General features: G+C 44.9%; 1 protein-coding gene across 2 annotated transcripts in view; it reads left to right on the top strand.

The window, feature by feature from the left end:
- The window catches only part of FNDC1 (fibronectin type III domain containing 1), a 96,837-nt gene that overhangs the window by 32,854 nt on the left and 43,462 nt on the right, over positions 1–20,521 (top strand). For both annotated transcript variants that reach the window (XM_044761133.2, XM_044761134.2), the window contains exons 5-7: positions 11,922–12,128; positions 17,415–17,513; positions 19,090–19,207. In XM_044761133.2, coding sequence (XP_044617068.2) covers positions 11,922–12,128; positions 17,415–17,513; positions 19,090–19,207 — 424 coding nt within the window. The remainder of the gene's footprint in view (positions 1–11,921; positions 12,129–17,414; positions 17,514–19,089; positions 19,208–20,521) is intronic.

Raw genomic sequence — 20,521 nt, 5'->3', positions numbered from 1 at the left:
GCAAAGTTGGCATCTTTACTTTCTTACCTGGCACTCCTTTCATAGGAAATATCTGTGGACATATGAGAAAGGGATACCTCAAGCATGCATTTCATCCTTTTCTATGAGTAGTTCATCAAAATGAGCACCAATCTTCAGATATATTTTTTTGGCGGTTTGTTTATTTAAATATGACTGATGTGGAATTTTAAAACTCTGACCCTAGGGTCTTGAGATGGGCTTCTTCCCTCATCTGTTGATTGAGCAGTGTAATTAATCCATGAAGCCATAACCATCCTCACTGTTCATGCCTGCATGCCTGGCTCGGGCTCCAGGTCAGGCCCCAACAGGCACTAACACCAGCAAGAGGCAGTCTTCTCAGCGCCTTAGATTTCTCAGCTGTAAAATGCTGGGACTTGACAAAAAGGTTCTAGACTCCTTTCTAGGGACCTTCTCAGGTTCTAAGGTTCTAGGATTGCTTTCAGAAATGTCATGAATTTGTGACACTGAGTGGACCACTTCCACCACTTTTAATGAGCGATCCTAAGTTTTGTGAGCATTGGGAACCGTATATATTCCTGAGAAATTGCTATTTGCCATTTTCTCCACCCTACTTTGAATGTTTTAGGTCAGCATATCCAAAAATCATATTAGTGAAGGAGGAAACACTGAATTATAGTTGCTGCGTGATGTGTTTGAAACTGAACACACAGAGGTGCAAGAATAAAGAATTGTCTCCAATGATGCCTGCAAGTACCTCTCCCAACGGCCACTTAGTCCGTGCTGCCCTCCCCTTCTCTATGTGCAGTGGCAGGAATTCTGCCAAATGAGCCAAGGAGATGGCCATGTCAACGTGTTTAAACTGACACGTGTCAATGTCGCTCTGGGAAAAGGTGCCAGGCAGCCCAGTACACCAATAGGCAAATCACATACTACAGTACTGCTGCCTCGGTGCCATCAGACGATGCTGGAGCCAGGTCATGGGGCTGCTGTGTGCCAGACTAGTGCGTAAAGTGTACCCCAATTCCAAAGTTTTAAATTAATTATGAATCAAAGACTGTCCTCTTTTCACATACTAGTTTCAATTAAAGTCTTTGGCCAATGGGAAATTAATAATGTCTGTGGCATTATTTTCTCAGTAGCTTTCTCATGCAATTATTCATTTTTTTAAGTGGGCTATTTGCAGGGCAAAGCTCAGTTTCTGGTTCATGGCCTGGATGGTGGGCTCCTCAAGGCAAGGCCCCCTGATTTGCTTATCTTCGTATCCCCAGAGCCTGGGACAAGCACATAGTAGGTCCTCAATAAATGTCTGTTAAGTGAGTTGCGCTTGGAGCCTGCTTCTGCTCTGTGTCTGCGCCCTGGTGGAGGAAATGAGCATTGAGAGGAGCTGGGGCTCTGGATGTTGCAGAGCTATCTGTCAGAAGGTCATGGTCACCTCGATCTGGTTCAGCTGCTGATTCTGAGGGTGGTCCTGGGCAGGCCAGTCGGTTGACCACAGAGTGGTGCTGTCATTAAGCAGAGATCCTCATTCTTGCCTCCTGTTTCTTGGAGGGGCCTGGGTGAAGAGTGGCGTTGAATGCATTTGGCGATTGGAATTCCTCGAGGCTGGCTGGTCTGTGAGGAGGAGGCTTTTATGCAGTCAGATCCGTTTGCTGTGAGGTTGCCTCTCTCCCTTGGAGGCACTAACAGGCACCTGCCTTCGGGGGGCTCAGATCTCTTTGTCCGAGTGCCCGTTTCAAAGCCGCCTCTCATATTAGAATATATTTAGACTTCACCAGTCTTAGAGCCCATTCTTTAGTAATACAAAGCAGGCCATAGAGGCTCGTGAGCAGAGCTTTTTAACTTCATTTAGCCAGATGCTCTTGGGTAAGAGCAAAGAAGTCAGGAGTTCCAGCCCGAATAAAAAAGCCACAGAAGGGACTCAGAACCATCAGCCAACTGGAAGAGGCAACAGTTGAGGGCAGGCTTCTCGGGCACCAGGGCTTAAAGCAGCTTTCTGCGGGGTTTCCTCTACCTTGATGAATGTAACTATCTGCTCCTAGAGTTTCCCTTCAGTGAATTCTTAGGAAGCAAGCAACTGGAAGAGAGGCCCTTTGCTCAGGGTGGACACTTATTTCAGAGGGTGATGAGTGGCTGTCCCGAGTGGGAGGGTGAGGGCCTGTTGAAAGCTGGAGAGATGAGCGGTGCCCATGTGTGGCCTTGAATGAAATGAAATGTTAGCTGTCTCTGCCTTCACGTCCTGGGAGAACCTGCGGTAGTTAATAAAACTGGTGCTTCCGATGAGGTCGGCATCCTGGGGGCCGGATGCCACTTTCCCGCTGCCTATCCATCACGGGCTTTTCTTTTGAGGTCTGAGTGAAGAAGAGGGCAGGCACGGGGCTGTAACGTCACTGAAGAGGCATGCAGCTTCCTGTCCAGGATCCCTGCAAATGCAGCTATCCGGCTCGAAAGAAAACACCTTTTTTAACTTATCAACCTATTCATATATTGTAACTGGATCTTTCATTTGCACATGGTATGTTGGGTAACAGTAAAAAATTGAAATAACCAGGGACCGGCCCCATGGCGAAGTGGTTAAGTTCATGCATTCCGCTTCCAGCGGCCCAGGGTTTTGCTGGTTTGGATCCTGGGTGCAGACCTAGCGTGGCTCATCGCGCCATGCTGAGGCTGCATCCTACGTAGCACAACCGGAAGGACCCACAGCTAGAATATAGAACTATGTACTGGGGGGCTTTGGGGAGAAGAAGAAGAAGAAGAAGAATAAAAAAGAAGATTGGCAACAGATGTTAGTTCAGGTGCCAATCTTTAGAAAAAAAAAAATTGAAATAACCAATAGCCCTTCAACAAAACAAGGTCTTTCATTGCCAGAAAATGGCTGCATTACTTACTGTTCTACTCCCAAATGAAACAAATGTAGAGAGTTTTAGACTAAAACAAACCAAACCAAATGAACCTTTGAATTGAGCCATAATTTTCCTTAGAACATTTAACCTTCCTTCCTCTTAGCTTCCATGGTCCATGAGGCTGTCTCTGTGTTACACTATGGGATGAAGACACACCGATGTCTGCATTTCAGCTGTTAAAGAGATCAGAAAAGGATTATTGCTTCTTTTGCTTTCTGTGGCCCCCGCGAGTCTTCGGGAAGTTCAACTGAAAACTACAGCACCACCAGATGGATCTGGAGCCAATGCCTCTAACGACCACACCTTCACGTCACTAGCAGAGGGAACCTTCACAGCTGGTTACCTAGAGAAGCTCCTTGATCCTTCCGTGCTGTGTCAGTAGGGGCTGGACCATGGAAGGGCTCACCCCAATCTCCTGTTGCAGGTGACTGAGGACGTCAGTGACTCCTGTTGCCTTCCAGGCTCATGGATGAGTAGGATGCAGTAGCATGCACTGGCATGAGTAGGATGCAGACTCCTGCTCTCCCTACACAGTGGTGGAGTAAGACTATTGGCTTAACGTAGGGAGAGATTCCCCTCAAAAGGCTTATGATCTGTAAAAACTGAGGGATATGTCCATGCAAGCCATTGTAGGACCTCTTCATTCTTGCGCTGGTAGCAGGGCTTCGTTGCCAGCTTGTTCTCTAGTGTCATTAATCTAGAGCTGGCTGCCATCTTGGGATGACTTGGCATTTTGCAGCCTCAGTCTTCTGTGGTGAAACTGATGGCATGAAGTAGTTTTCACTGATATTCATAGCACATTGGGGTCAAAGTCAGCCACTGATTGACATTTTGGATGACATCCTGAAGCTGCTGACATACCAGTGATTCTCAGGGCTTCTCAAACTGCGGTTTTCAGAACTTGGGAGAACCTGACACTGCCAGGAGTCCATGAAGGCGTAAGATACACTGGCCACATCCAATGGGAAGCATTTTCTTGGCAGTCAGTCATTTAAAATGTTACTTTTTATGTTAAAACAAGCACCAAAATATTATGGGGTCATCTACCGAATTCAAATGCAATTTTGAGAGAAAACCAAGACTGTGAATAAATTGCCATGCTCCAGGCTTCTGGGTGTTGAGTTTGTTTTCTTTGCTGTTATGTAGACTTTGGTGAAAAGTCTGAGGAACTCTGTTAGGTGATAAAGCGGTCCAGCGCTTTTGTGAAACAAACAAAACAAAATGGTTGAAATCGAGTGGTCGCAGGATGGCTGGAGGTATTTGCTTGGTTTCTGAGACAGTCCTGCTGGATTTTGAGAACCACATTTTGGGGCACAAATGCTGGCAGCCTTACAGATTGGCCTCTGACCACACTGTCCTTTTCTATACTCCATTCAAGTAGGATTCCCCATGGCTTCCTCACGTGGTGACAGCCTGGATGTCACCTCATCATCCTAGAAAGCAGGAAAGCGGAGTCTCTGTGAAGAGCTGGACAGGTCCAGTGGGCAGCAGAAATCTTAGAACTGAAGGCACTTAGGTTTGTTTGTTTTAAAATTTAGCTTTAAATGCTTTATACAGGCTTCCACAATCTGTAACATTATTAGTAATTGACATTGATTAGCTTTGGGGAGATCAAGGTTCTTTTTTGTTGTTGTTTTTCTTTTAAGACCTTCTCTCTTCTTCCAGCCCCTGAAAAGGCAGCAAGGGTTTACTGACTCCAGGCACTGGCTTAGGAGTGCTGTTCTAGTGTCTCTGAAGGATGATGAGATGTGTGCCTGTCCCACTAATTCTCTCCTCAGTGTCCCATCTGCTTCCCAGTCAGGCAGCCAGGCCATTGTTGTGGCTGACCAGGTCCTTGGCTCTTCATCAGATGATCTTTGCTTGGACACTGAAACGTGTGTGAATGTAAGGGGAATAGTGTGATGAGTGGATCCTGAAGGGACAAATGGACTGACTTCCCCTGAAAAGCAATGAGGCCCTTGGGAACTTAGCTGACATTTTATGTAAGCAGATGTACTCATGGCATGAACATCTTGGATAGTGAAACCAGATGCTGGAGACCAGAGTCTTCACCAGAGGTGTCTGTGAGGCACCAAGGGGACCTTCTCCCAGAGCAGGCACAGTGCTTATGCCATCATGTGGCTGCTGGTGACACCAACTCTGCAGCCACCATGAGCTTCTGAACAAGAGTGAAGTGGAAAGAATAGGGCTGTAGATGCTATAGACCCAGGTTCCAGTTCCAGCAGTCGAGGAGGAAGAAATACTCCTCTATCCTCTAGGTTCTTCTGGCTGGTCTAAAAATTAAATTGACATGAGGTGGAATAACAGGAGAAAATCAAACAAATTTAATAACATGTATACATGGGAGAAACCCAGGAAAACTGAGTAACTTTTTAAAATGGCTGAAGCCACCACTTGAATACCATCTTCAGCTAAAAACAAAGGAGGATGTTGGGGGTAGTGGTTTGAAATTCAAAGGGGAGGAAGGCAGTTCACATGGAGATGGGAAAGGAAATAATGGTAAACAAAAGTTTGCCATGCCTTGCAAAGACAATCAGAGGTGGAGAGGACTTTGATCAAATGGGCCTTGCCAGGGTACTCCTGTCTACCACACCTAGTTCATATTATACTATTGTTATCTGTGCTGAGAGCTTCTCCCTGGAACAGACCTTCTATCTCAAATTTGTAGGCAGTTAGGGAGAAGGTCAAAGATTCTTTCTGAGTCTTTTGTTCTTAAAAATAATCAAGCCAGAGAGACACTTTTGGGGTTGCCTACTTAGCTTAGTGCCTACTGCTGTCTGGCTTCAAAATTCTAAGCCTCCTTTTCCTTGCCTGTGAATGGGGTGTTGCTGGGTTAACGTGAGGATGTTTGTCAAATGCCTTCCCCCAGTAGGTCTCCAATAAATTATGAAGGTTGGTGACACTGACAGACACTCTTCCAAAATGAAGAAATGAGATTCTCTTTCTCCTTATTGTTAAATAGCTGGGCCGACCCAAATATCACACAAAAACTCAATAAGTGATTAAAATTTTGGAAGTTGCTTATTGGAGAGGAGAATGGGGTATTAAACAGAGACTTCAAAGTAAGTATTGCAAATACTGAGTGTGTTGGAGAAGAGTTTTGTGAAACACACGGAGGTGTTTCAGGAGGATTATGTGTCAGAACTTGCCCAGAAAAAAGGAGCCCTTGGTAGGTAGAGGCTGATGAGGCACTCGCTAACCTCCCGTGGCAGACGACCATCAGTGCTGTGCCTGGACCTGTGTCGGGAGCAGAATGGGGACAGCAAAGCACATGTCCTCTGTTTGGCTGTCCACATCCACCTTCACCCTCTCTAATGCATATTTCCTTCCCTTTTCTGGCCCTTCTCTCCTCTTCCTTATCAGGCTTATTCATCAAACGTGCATGGAAACTCTGGAGTCTCAGCTGGCCCCATAGAGGTGGGAGACAAGGGCACGTTTTCCCAAGCCCTCCAGGTGGTTCTCATGCACCCCGCACTTGAGGACCACCACTCTAGCCTCATGGCTGGACTCCCTCTCAACCTACAGACCACTGTCCCTGGTTGCCTTGAGGACTGATGTTTGCGGATGATGGCGTGGCTCCCTGGGGCGGAGGATGGGCGAGTGGAGGCCAGTGAGCACACAGACCTGCTCTGTCAGGCCGCGGGGTTGAGGGCAAGGGCCATCTTGCGAAGCTTGGAGGTCAGTGCAGAGAGGCAACAGATTGGCCAGCAGAACAAACTGCTTACTCTTAGGAGCTGTAGACTCAGTGATACCTCACGTTCTGCTGGTAAACAAGGATGTCCTGCTAGGTGAGATGGGGCCAAGGAAAGTGGTCACCAGACACAGTGACTGTGTACTTTTCTGCCAATGAAGAGTAGAGACCTGCTCAGAGTAATTGATAACTGTTAGACGACGATGAAGACAATGAATAGTGCTTTCAGTTTATGGTGCAAAAAACGTCAACTGGATGTAGACAACCTCATTTTGAGAAGATTTTCAGTGTAAAGAGTCTTTGACAATGCGTCCGTCTCTTTTGCTCCTGTCTGGTTCTTTGAAACACATTTTTTTAGTGCCCTTGGTGTGTGCAAGTCATCCTAGGAGGCTCTGAGAGGCGATCCCAGCTCGTGTGCTGGAGGGGGCCACCCACCCGTCCAATGAATGTGATAAATGAGAGATTTCGTTTTTATCATGACCACAAATACAACTGGCCATTAATGCGTGCTTAACATATGCCATGTACCGTAGTAAAGTTTACCTGGATTATATTACAAAACCCAACACATGTGCACTACCTTACAGAGAAGGAAACTGAGGCTCAGAGAGGACTCTCAAAGTCACATAGCCAGTGCCTGTTAGATTCAGATCCTGACCCTGGGGCCTGTGGAAGCCCAGTTTGAAAGCTACCATCTTTAATTAGCATTGAATTGTAAGTGGGCAAAGCGTCATGTTAAGTTTTGAATTTTTTTTCTGTGTGAAAAGGACAGACTCTGATTCCTTACAATTTCGGAATATTTGCCAATTTGCATAGCTGGCGATATGAATCAGGAGAGATGTTCTCATCCTATCTAGCTTTCTGATGTCCACTATGATCTAGATGGTAATTCTTTCACCCAACTGACCTGCCAAGTGGATGGTGTGTAATTAATTGGTGTGGGTCTTCTGTTATTGACTATCCCTGCGTAAGATCTACCTGACTGTGTTGTACCAAGAGCAATGAGGGGAATGTGTCTTGCCAAGTGTAGACTATGCCCAGCACTGGTGGACATGAATGTGATTACTCTTGGCAATTGGACTTCCTGTTTTCAAGATAAAAACTTACAGAGATTTGTTAGATGATGTCCAGAAGGCTTCTGGGATGCTATCACACACGGCTGAAAGAAAACACTTAATTTCATTGCAAGTGAATTTGAACCATATGGAGAGGTTTTGTAATGTGCATCTCATCTTAGAAGGGGATGACCAGATGATCTATAAAAGAGCTATAAAAGATGTTTGACAGTATACGTAACCCAGAATATTAAAGAAAGGACATTTTCAAAGTACTTGACAAAAAAATTGTGGTTGGCTTTTCTAAACCCAAAGATTTGAAAAATAGAGGGCGGTGTTGAGAGACTTGGCATTCTCCCTTCGCTCTGCGGTTTTCAGAGTCAGTAGCCTCTGTGCCGCCCGGAAACAGTTCTCTGGGGCGATCTTTGGCGAGAGGCCTTCTCTTGTTCCTTTGCTACTTGCTGAGTGTACCTGTCTGGTCCATTTTTAAAAAGATACACACATACATAAATTTAATGCCTGTTGTGCAAGGCATTTATGCTCCCAGTCTGAAGGGTGCCTCTGTAGCTCAGAAGGCCTGTTTTGCATTCGTGAGCAGAAGAGTTAGATGGTTGGTGGGATGGCACATGGGATGAGGGGAGAGCGTAAATGGAAGGGATCTGGTCAGATGAGAACGGAACTTGGCATCAGAATGGTTGAATTCAGGTCCCTGCTTGGCACTTAGCAGCCTGTGTGACCTTGAGTCAGTTACTTCACCTCTCTGAACCTCAGTTTTCTCATGGGGATTACGACATCTATCCTACTTACTTAAGAGCTTGTGTAAGGACAGTTAAAAGAAACCATATGAGAGCTTGTGACAAACTGTAAAGTTCTATGTCAAGTAGGCAGTGAGGTTGGTTATAAGGGCTGGCCTCAGCCCTGCTCCCGTAACTTGCTCGGCAGGCCTGGCCTCCTTCTTGAACCCTGGTGTGGGGTGGTTAGGCAGCAGGTCGGAGCCTGGGGTGAAAGCCTGTGCAGTCCTAGGGGGCAGCTACTGGCGCTGCCACTGGGCAGCGTGACTGATGTTTAGTGGGCCTGGTGTGGGTCAGGACAGAGCCACGGGCTGGGCACCTCGGGCGACAAACTTGTGCCACTGGGACCAAGCTCTTCGTCCCGAGAAACTCCCTGCTTCCTCCTTCAGGGACCTCGTCACTTTAGGAAATTCCGGTGACCTTTGTCCTCATGACTGTTTTTTCAGTATCCTACTGTGGAGCGTCAGAGGTGGTGTGTCCTGGAGCGGAGACCTGCAGTGCTCCCCAAGGCCCGGCAGTGACAGTGCGCTCTCCACCAGCACTGTACCCACTGTGGGATGTGTGGCTGGAAGGGTCCCAGGCCTGTCGCAGGACCACGGGGCAGGGAATGCCATTTCTGTTCCATAATTTATTTTCAGCTGTCTCTTTCAGACTCGTGTATGTGTTTCCAGTAGATTTGCCCATTTTGCTGGGCATCATCCCAGAACTCCCATGCTGAGTGGTGCTTTCTGCCATGGAAGGGAGAGGTGTTGTGGGCCACAAAGGGCTTTAGAACAAGAGCTGTGGAGGGTAGCACTGAGGCCAGTCAGGTCGATGATAGCAGCATGGACATAATCCTGTTTACTGCTGTCTCTTGGGAAATAGATTGTGTTGGTTGGGTGGTCACCCTGCCAGCACTACCTGAGAAATCAAGCCATGCAAATGGCCTGTGGCCACTTGAGCAGGAGTCATCTCTTACCCCCACATCACTGAGGTTCCCTGGAGGAAGTATGAGCTTTTGATAACAGTAAAATAAACATCATATGTTGTTGGCAGAGATCATTTTCATCTTACAGACTTTTTTTTAAACACAGCCCTGACCCCTCCCAAAGCTGGGTACTCCATGAAATCAAACCCTGACTTCAGGTGGTTCACCTCAGAGAGTCTGTGACGTCATTCATGAGCAGGTCTTCTGTTCCAGCTGAAGTTTTTGTGTGTGGTGATAGTTTGAATTGGAGGCTTACAGAGGAAAAGAATGCCTTAGAGGATGTAAAAAGAGACTGAAGAAAAGTTCTCTGCTTCCTTTAAAATTTTCTCTCTTGACCTCTATTCCCATGCTCATGGCTCATGGAAAATTTATTTCCTAACTTTGCATAAATCTGAAAATGACACAAACACTAGTCTTGAAAAATTAACTCGGTTGTGTATTTTATTCTGATAAATGTCTTCCAAAAATCTGCTAACTAACTTTAAAAAACAAACGAAAACGTCATTGTTGATAAATGAGAGTCAACATGCTGGTCCCTGTCCAGATTTTGCTTTTCTAGGTAGTTTTTACAAGATTTTTTTCCTGAGTATTTTTCAAAAAATTATTCTTACCCTAGCCCCACACAAGGTCTATTCAGCAGCGACACACGCTGATGAAGGAAGTTCACGTCTGCTTCTGTGATATAGTCACCCATGGACAACTCAAACGCTTAACAAGATTTGGCAGCCTGGATCTTTCTAGAAACATCGGATGTCACATTGTTATGAGCATCAAGCAAGAGATCCCCAACGGGAACTCATAGGAATAATCAAGTCATAGGATTGATATAGGAACTCATAGGATCAATCAATGCTGTGCCGTTAATGCGTTGGACTATTCGTACCGAACACTTTCAGAGAATTACTTTCTCTTGAACTCGATAATGAGCATAATTGTCATTTCCATAGGCGCTTGGTGGTCCCTGATTTTTATAGAAGCTAGACCTTGAAATTGAGAGCCCACCTCTTAACTTGGACCAAAACTGAGATCAATTCAGTATGACCCAGTGGAAGTGGTTACACTCACAACACCAGGGTGCGAGGCGAAGTTGTATATAGTTAGTCCATTTGCCACTATTGGATTAAAAGCAAAAAATCTTAATAATTACTACTTTATATACTGGGGAAAATATTTGTTGAACCATTACGCAGTATTCTCTTAGTAGCCTTTAGCAATGGGGTGCCCAGTGACTGATTAGTTAATTCCAGCTAGTGTACAAATGCATATTCTTTTTGGTTAGATTTAGAACATTGCAGCCAGGTGTCTGCTGTTCAGAGCAACCATCTCCGATGGCTGTTTATAGTCATGAGCTGCATAATGACGTTTCCGTCAACAACGAACCTTATATAGGATGGTGGTCCCATAAGATTGGTACCATGTAGCCTTTGTGTGTTGGCTGTACCGTCTAGGTTTGTGTGAGTACACTCTATGATGTTTGCACAACGATGAAATCACCCAATGACACATTTCTTGGGACGTATCCCTGTTATTGAGTGATGCATGACTGTATCTATTGTGTTATTGAGGCTCGCACTAACTCATGACATTAGTTTTTGTTTTTGCTTTAGCTTAGCTGGGAATTTTCTAGTCTAATAAAATTAATTAGAATTGAGGAAGGGGTTAATTTAGATGGTGAGGAAGAATGTCTGGGAAGTAACGGGCTTATATAACCACAGAGACACTCCTTAGCCTAAGTGGATCCCCAAGTAAGGGCTATAATGTGGCCCACTATTATAAATGCATAAGGTAGTCAGCACACAAGTCCCTTGTTCCCAAACTTATCAGCTCTTAATTGATGTAAAAGCAAAACTTTGAGTACTAGGTGTCGGCCACCAAAATGCATTGCTTTGAGAAAGCTCATAGTGGAGCATTTCTTGAATTTAATCAGTTTCACAAGAGGATTTCTCGAAATTGATTGATTTAGTGGGAAAGAAATAACAGAGACTGAAGATAGCGGCAGGGTTCGTTTGGAAGGGCAAGACAGACATGCAAGAAAAATTAAGATCAAAACCACAAATCAGTTTATATTTAGCTCTCAGTGATTCACCGTAAAGGCCAGGAAAGCCCATCTTTTCAACCTGACAGTGCAAAGCTTCCTGGAGGACAGTTATAAATAGCACATAAGACTGTTTGCTGTATTCTGACCTTTAGCTCTCAGCAGAGAATATACAGTTTTGGCCTTAAGAGGGCAACAGGAAATAGATGAAAAAGAACATTATAAAATATCCAAGATTACTGGCTGGCAGTTTCACACACGGTAGGTTTTCACTTCAAGTTATCGAGATCTCTTGGTCTGAAATGTGGGGAGGAACAAATGCACAGAGTGTAGATACCCTTGGGGAAAAAATGTTCTTACTAGAATTGTTTACCAAAAATGGATGTTTTAAGCCCAACTGCTAATTGTTGTGGCTCAGTCTTCGGAAAGACTTTATATACCCAATGGTAAACTCTAAGGGATGTGCTGTTTAATGGTTTCTGTGTCATGTCCTCTTTAAGAAAAGGACGTGCCAAACAAGCCGTTGCGTGTCCGGGTGCGATCCTCAGACGACCGGCTGTCCGTTGCGTGGAAGGCGCCACGGCTGTCTGGAGCCAAGAGTCCAAGAAGATCACGGGGTTTTCTTCTGGGCTACGGGGAAAGTGGCCGGAAGATGAATTACATCCCACTGACAAGAGATGAGCGAACACATGAAATTAAAAAGCTAGGTGAGTGTTACGTTAAGCAGTATTCAGTGTTTGATGATCTCTCCCATCCTTTCAATATTTAGATGCTCATTCGTGATCGAACATTTTATTGTAGTTAAAATGGTCATTTTCCAGGTTTTACAATTATTCAAAATTTTACCCTTTGTTCTATCCTCTATGCCTCCATCCTTTTAACCTTTGGTCGGTGCCAGCACACGACCACCCTTCCAGTGCACCTGCTTCCTCACCTGACAGCACCAATTTCTTGAACTGGACCACTTTTCTGGATGTTATGGGAGGACTAATGCTTTTCCCATCTCTGCTCTGCTTTCAACGTTTTGTTCTTTAAGCTTCATCTTAGATCCTAGGACACGGGACCTTGAGTCCCATTGAGATGAAATGTGGTGGCAGCTGAGTGGAGCCTGCACACCAGCCCTGCCCTCTTCCCTCTTTCCAAACCCTCACGGGGTAAAGGAAGCGTTGGCTGTGGAAGGCTGGAGGGCTCCTCTGCTGCGACTGGGAGAGATTCTGTGCATCATTCTAGCCTGGATCGAGGCCTGACCTTTGCTGGCCTTATTCTTTGGCAGGCCTGGACATGGCGTGGCCATGATCCTTGAGGGCCAGTGCTTCTCCTCGTGCCTGGTGCTTCTTTGGTGTGGAGTCAGTGCCAAGGGCTGCAACTCTCCTGCTTTTCTCCCTCTTCCCTCACACCTTCTTATCTACTTGATGAGTTTGGCAAGTGACACTGGGTAACTGTGGCTTGGTCCCTTCCTATCTCCTCCTCCCGAGGGGGAGCTGGCCTGTAGAAAGCACACATTCTGCTCAGCTCCTCTGTGCCCTGAGTCCTGTAAGGCCCAGGGCTGCTGAGCAGCAGAGGCCGTCTAATTCTGAGGTTCCGTATTAGAAAGTACACTCGTCCCCATGTTCTGCAACTTAGTTTGTACCAGCAGTAAATATTTCGGCCCCTGCTGCTTACTCTTCCTTCATTTCCTAATTGGATCAGTACACAGGCGAGGAAGATGGAGTGGTTTACTGAGCTCTTCTGGAGACTCCAATGGGATCCAGTGGTCTCTTCACTTACATATAGTGAGGCACTGCTCAGCATCCAGCGTATTCAATGACGAGCTGGGGATAGAAGGAGGAATGGCTCAAGGCAAAGTAGCAGAGAAGGGCAGACAGCTGAAGGCCTGTGTGATGTGAGCAGAGTCACCAATGAGAAGGCAGAGTGGCGCCCATTGGCGCCTACGTGGGTATAAAAGATAAGATCTTCTCTCAGATACAGCAAGGGATGGGCAAATGGCAGGAACTGAGATTAGCTGGAGACAGGACAGAGGAATGGTAGAAGGAAGGGGGAGAAGAGAACCCTGGAGTGAGAGCTGCCAGGGCCACAGCAGCGATTAACACTGGTTTGGAGCTCAGCCCGATGAGGCGAGAACGGTGGTGGTGGAAATAGGTCTGCTTGGGGGACGAAGGCCTGGTGGGCCTCAGGTGCCCTGAGGACAAGATCCACTTTGCTAAAGGCATGACCATACAACATCTTGAAGTGTGGACAAGCAGCTCCAAGTTCTCAGGACTCAAGGCTGGCTCCCTGGGCTGCAGGGCAGACACTGCCCAGGACATGTTGATCTGGTAGAGACACTCAGTGCAAGGCCAGGCTGGATTCCCTCCTGAAATAGCCTCCGAGGCTATTTGCTGCTCTCTTCAGCCACCTGCCAAAGACTTTCTCGGAAAAGTCCATTGGGTATGCACAGCACAGGGTCAGCTGTGGCGCTCTGTGGGCTCCATGGTCTCCACGTGGTGGCACAGGCAGCAGCGAGCCAGGCAGAGCATTGAAGCCATTTCAAAGCACAGAATGCAGACTTTTTCCAGCCAAAAGAGACTAGCTGCCTCTCTGCTCCAATGCCACACGGAACCACGAGGGATCGCAGAAGCCAAGGGAGAAATCTGAGCTCTCGGTGCATTGTGAAGCCTGGCTTCAGTACTGGCCGCGAGACCTGGAGCTAGAGGCTCAGTCACTGAAGCCACTGAATAATGTGGACACTCTTGAGTCATTCATTCCTGAATGTGCTGTGCAGGTTAAATGGCTCTGTTTTGGTGATGTGGGCCAGATTTTACCCAGAATGTCAACAGAAGAGTAGAGTCACTATTTTTGCATTTTTGATACTGCAGGAGAGCATTTTTTCGGTGGGAAGTTTTCATTGTTCTGGGTCTTTCATAGACACCACACATTAAAATGTCATTTGGTGTTGACAAGTTTTTCATCTGACTGGTTCTATTCGTTCCCTCAGTAGTGAACCCCTGGCTCACTTGAGGGTGGCAGAAGGATTTTTTTTGTTGCCTGAACTTGAGCAAACGTTGGAACTGAGGTGGGGGTGGGCTCCGGTCCCAACCTGAACAGACAATGCTGGTCTCTTGGGCTTCCACTACAACATGATAGCTTTCGAATTTCCACCACGTAAAAAGCATTGGGCTTGCCATTCTGTACAATCTGAGAGGTTACCATGAGGAGGAGGAGGTCTTACTGGATGCTTGCTCCATCGTGCCTGGGAGGAAAGATGAAATCAATTCCCCGGGTATGTTAGAGTGGGCCTGCTGTATTATGGGACACCTGTCTCCTGGTTTTATCCTGGATAGTAGTTTAATTCTGCTTATAACCCAGATGCCATTGAAAGTGTCATACTGCAGAGAATGGTCAGATATTAAGGAAATTTGGAGAAAAGCGAGCCTGAGGTACTGGCAGCAGAAACCTCATCCTCTGAGTCATTCATTAACTACGTCTTATTGGGCATCTTCTCTCAGTCACCACCCCAGGTCCTGAGGCCCCAGCAGTCGCTCACAGAGACAGACAATCAACAGTGTGAGTAGAGCTCCTTGTTGTAAAAGTTGCCTGGAGACAGCAAAGCAGGCCCAGGAGGCGGGCAGTGCTGCAGTGGGAGCGCCAGTGTCAATCCCAAGGTCAAAGGAGGCCCACAGGGAAAGTGGAGGGGAGAGGAGATAGCAAGCCCCAGGATGTGAGGTGGGAGCTGGACAGTAATAAAAGAATGAGGACGTTTCAGTTTGGAGTCCTTCAGAAAGTTACGACAGACCTTCAGAAGTCCAGACACTCAGAGTTTCTCACGCATCACACACTCGAGGTCCACTTCAGGTTGGGAAAGTGAGCAAATACATTGGCTCTGACAGTGGGGGGGTACTTGGGGTCACTGGGTTGGTGATGCTGGGATCATTTTGGCAATTTTATTTCCACCTTTTATTCAATAATCAGGAACACAGACGGAGGCGTGTTTTTATACCATTGCATAGTCTGCATTATCTCTTTATGAAACGGGGTGCTCTCCTCCTATCCAGCTGTCAGGCACTTTCTCAGCCCCGGTGCCCCTTCAGCCCTGGGCCTGCTAACATCCTTGCCCGCGTTATTAAGAGCCTGGGGTTTGCAGCCACACAGAACTGGATGTGAGAATTGGCCCTGCCACTTAGACCATGACCTTGCGGGGGTCATCTCACTCCTCTGAGCCTGGTTCCTCTTCTGAAATGGAGACAAGGAGAGTAGCTCCCTCATGGGCTTTTTCAGGACTAAATGAAGAATTGACGTGAAATGCTTAACACAGCGAAGAGACTGGACTGCACACACGTGAGCTGTTATTCTAGTTAACTGCAGTACAAAGCTCTTCCTTCGTGGTAATCTTGAGCCAAGTTTAGTTTGGAGAGCTCAGCAAATCAAGAATCTGGGCATAAAAAAAAAAATCAAAGAACTTTAAGAATTACATTGCTAATACATAAAAATGTCGATTTGGGGAATTATTCATTTCTTGGTGGTTCTTGATAAATCATGGGCCACTGCTTTTCGCATTTAGTTATTTATTCATGTTCCTGGATCGTGAAGCTGGACGGCAGTGGGGCACAGTTTTTTCTTTGTTGCCTTTGGGCATGCATCCACTGTCAACAGCACCAAGAAGTTAACAGAGCTGAAGCAGCTCCTCTGTTTAGAAGCTTAGTTTGATGTTCTGTGGATCCAAGTGTATCAAACTTGATTCCTGCCTTGTATAAAACCTGCATTTCGAAATTCTCTGGTAGACTAAGATGTGAGAGCCTTAGCCTAAATAAATTACTCACGGCACAGTGTGAGTTTCACCTGCCCTACAGAGAGAGAGAGAGCAGGTTGTCAATATTATCTCTTTCCCTTGAAATCTGATAGCCTACAGCAGTTTACTTTACATAAATAGGGCTCTCTGTGTGAGGTTTTCGGACACGGGTCTCCTTTTATGTAACTCCACATGCTGTTTGTAAAAACAAAAGGTTTATTTTCCCACTGCCTTATGAAAGTTTGCAATTCCTGAAGGAAGGACTCCAGAGTTGTAAGTTTCCTTTAGGATCTATTAATTTACTTGGGTATTACATGCTGCTATAACTGTCTGCATTAGAAATATATCAGGTTGCCTCATTTTTATTTGTGAATTGATTAGGGCTGCTACAAGAAGCTCAGTCAGTAGAGACAAGTTAGGCATCGGCAACCTTGGGGTCAGGGAAGATAATGAGGCCTTCTTAGGGGTGTGACCTTGGGCGAATCAATCAATTTTCATGGCTTTATGTCCTTATTTCTTAAATAAGCAGGTCAAATTGGAAGATAACTGAGGTTTCACGTGGGTCTCAGACTCTATGATTCCATAGTACTCAAGAGTTACAAGTTTCATTTCATCGTTGTGACTTTTTTTCCAAATAGAGTTTTCAAGTTTAGGTTAAGTTGAATGCTAGTGGGCCCAAAGTGCAATTTGGGGGGTGGGAGTGGGTAACTAAGTGAAAGAACAATCCAGAAATAAAGGATATGTTTAAACTCTTCCATTTGTTCTTCCGTTCTGAGGCTTTTACTTTCGAAGGGCACAGCATCCCTTCGGGGCTGCTGACCTGGCCCACTGGCCTTTCTTGTCCCTCTCCCTTCTTTTCGATGACAGATAAAACCAGAGTCGCCCCTTCTTTATTTTGGAACTAAAAAGAAATTGGGGGAATTATGTGGGTAAATATGCTATTCTTTGATTTCTTAAACATTGTTCTTCTGTCTTTGGGGCTGATGAGATGGAAACCCATTTCATTTTCAAGACTGTAGGTACAAATCGCTTCCACATTTTCTAACGTAGGAGTGTTCTTGTCTAGTTCCTGCAGTGCTTTTTGTCACCTTTAGTTGTCCTGAAGAAGTGGGAACGCCCCAGAAAGATGAGACAGGAAGGAGGAAGGTGGGAGGGACGCAGACAACTAGGGATGTGTGTCCTCGGAACACCAACCACAGAGCCTCATCCCTTGCTCGTTGGTCCACAGCCTCCGAGTCAGTGTACGTGGTCTCCCTGCAGTCCATGAACGCCCAGGGGAGGAGTCAGCCAGTCTACAGGGCGGCCCTAACGAAGCGGAAGATTTCAGGTATGTTTCTAAGGATGCATCTGGTTGAGCCATGGTCTAGGGGTGAATGCAGTGTTGTTTCCAAGTGATGCTGACTGGGTGATGAATTACATGGATTTTATTGAATGTAAAGGAAACAACAGGGCAGACTTGGGCACATTATGGATACAAGTGTGTTTCTTTTATATTCAGAGGTTAGAGCGTTCTTTGGTGAAATATATTTCTCTGTATATTTTGCATGGCTTCACTGCGCAGATTTGCCACGATAGGAGCGGCCAAGTATTTATTCCATTTAAAGGCATAATCTGATCCATGCATAAATTGGCCTAGTTATCGACTGTGAACAGAGAGAAATAAGAGTGGGTGTGGAGGAAGTGGCTTTCAAGATATGCACTCAAACTTTATTTCAGCTAATATTGCATAAAAATGGCATTGAGAAGAGAGAGAAGAATGTAGTAGTGCCTTGCTGATAGCTTGATCATTGGTCACTTACTAAGGAATACTTTTTTCCACATCCCTTCACAGATATTTTTTATACTACTTATATTTTAACAAATTACGTATACCTTTTCTGGATCATGTGCCTTAATTGAGAGAGGCAACTGCAGTCTAATTATTTTCATGAATTCACAATTTATTTGTGGATTATAATTTTATATTCTATAATATGTTCTATTATTACATATCATATTTATACATTATAATTTTATATTTATAGTTATTATAATTTTTTACATTATATAACAGAAGCCTCACATACATGTTGTTTCACTTTTTTATTCATTAATTGCTACTATAGCAGAAGTCCATATCACTTTTCTAACAGGCTAAATATTTCCATCTTCCCCTACTTGTAGTAAAAGCCACATCCTTTTGAAACATGGTCCCTGAAAGGTAAAAAGAAAAAAAATACGCAAAAAAAAAACCAAAGCAAAAACTCCAAGAGACTAAAAAGCAAAATTGAAGACTCCTGTGAGTATTTAAGTTAGAGATTGAACAAAAACTACAAGCTTAGTGACGAGGATCTATTCTGTTGGAAATTGACACACTGAATTCTATTTTTTATCTAAATATAACTTTGAATCTGCCTTGGAATTACATGTTCTAAAATGTGAGAATGCTGAACTCAATGTGATTTGGGCAGTTGTTTGAATCAGAGTTTTCATTTCATGCCATGATCACCAAGGAAATGCTCTGATTGGAGCTTTTCTTCCCCTAAACTTCTGCTTCCCGTAAAAATTATATTTCCCTGAAAATTACAGTGTATACTGGCAAAACACTGAGTTACTTGGAGGATCTTTGGCCAAGGCTCAGCAACACTTGTGTACTGTTCTTTATGTCAGTTGTGTCGGGCAGCTTTTAAGGTGAACTGTGCATTTCTTAGACTGTATAAGAAGAGCCAGGGTGGAGATCTTGGTTTTTCTACATTGACCGATCAAGTAATTGTTTAGCTTTCTATTCTTTTCATTTTATCTACATTAAGCATAAGCAATTTAAAAATTATACAGGGTAAATAATAAACTCTGGAGGCCCAAGGAATTCAGGGCAGAGACCATTGTTAGAGACAGCCTTTCCATGCGTCCCATTGTCATTTCAGAAGAGGATGAAATGGACGTGCCTGAAGACATCAATGTCCGGGTTATGTCGTCCCAATCTGTGCTTGTGGCCTGGGTGGATCCTGTTTTGGAAAAACAGAAGAAAGTTGTTGCATCAAGGTACTTTTCCTTATTTCTTTGCCTTTATGTATGAGATGTGGTTTTTCTGGCCCTGAAGACACATGTAGGGGCCGGCCCCGTGGCCGAGTGGTTAAGTTCGCGTGCTCTGCTTCAGCAGCCCAGGGTTTGCCAGTTTGGATCCTGGGTGTGGACCTATGCACCGCTCATCAGGCCATGCTCTGGTGGTGTCCCACACAGAAGAACTAGAATGACCTACAACTAGGATATACAACTACGTCCTGGGGCTTTGGGGTGGAAAAAAAAAAAAGAGACATATTTATTTGAATGATCATGTCTTCTGATGTATATGAATGCTGGCTTCTTCTGTAGCTCACCAGTAAAGCATTCTGTGACAATCCAGCTAATCCCAAGTGTGGTCACACATTTCCCACAGATCAGATGCTACCAGGGCCTCGTGTGTAATGCACACAGCAGGACCACACATCTCACTTATAGTCTTATCTTGTGTCTGGAAATTTCTTAGATTCCGTTTCTTTCTTTGTGCCCATTTGTGTTTTGCTTTGTCTCATTTCTGATCTGCTCATGTGCAGAGCATGTGGGTCATCTCAGGAGGAGTCTTACGGTTCCTCCTGTTATTGGGAAGAGTGACAGGAGGAAGGAGGATTATGTAGAGTAGTGGACATTTGTCTAATGCCTCTAATGGTGGCTCCTCTTTAGACATTCTTCAAACACTGACTTGCTTCATGTCCAGCTCATTTGTGCATAACAAAATGCACCGTTTTTTCTCTTAAGCCATGACGTTATATTATTCTGGTTTTTATATTGATTTGCAATAGCAATAGAAGAAAAACCAATCATAAGGGTAAAATAATTTTTGCATTAACAAGACCACCGATGAACACCATTTCCAGGTAGTGGGAGATTAATATAGTCATCAAAATTTCATGTAAGTGACTAAATAGTTTACATAGTCAAGGGAAAGCCAAAGGTTTGGTGGTTAGTCACTATATATCAATTTTTGAACCTATATGCAATCAGGAAAAGTGAATGTACTTTAAAAAAATGAATGAAATACAATGCTGGAATTATATGTATATATATATATATGCTGTTATTTGCATTAGATGTAGTTTCTGTCACTGTCCACTAGTACAAAGAAGACATCTGCTTCTTTTGAAAGACTTTAGAAGGTTCACAGTGATTCTCTCCCTAGCCAGATGCTCTCCCCCAACATGAAGCGTCTCTGATTCCCATTGGACTTTGATTTCCAGCATGTTGATGAAAACGAGGATTTGAGTTTTCTTAGCAGAACTCTTGTGTTAATTGGTGTGCCGTGTCTGCAACTGAAATCTT

Source organism: Equus asinus, chromosome 1 (assembly GCF_041296235.1).
Source record: "Equus asinus isolate D_3611 breed Donkey chromosome 1, EquAss-T2T_v2, whole genome shotgun sequence".
In the NCBI taxonomy this organism is placed as follows: domain Eukaryota; kingdom Metazoa; phylum Chordata; class Mammalia; order Perissodactyla; family Equidae; genus Equus; species Equus asinus.
This window is presented reverse-complemented; position numbering and strand designations above follow the sequence as displayed.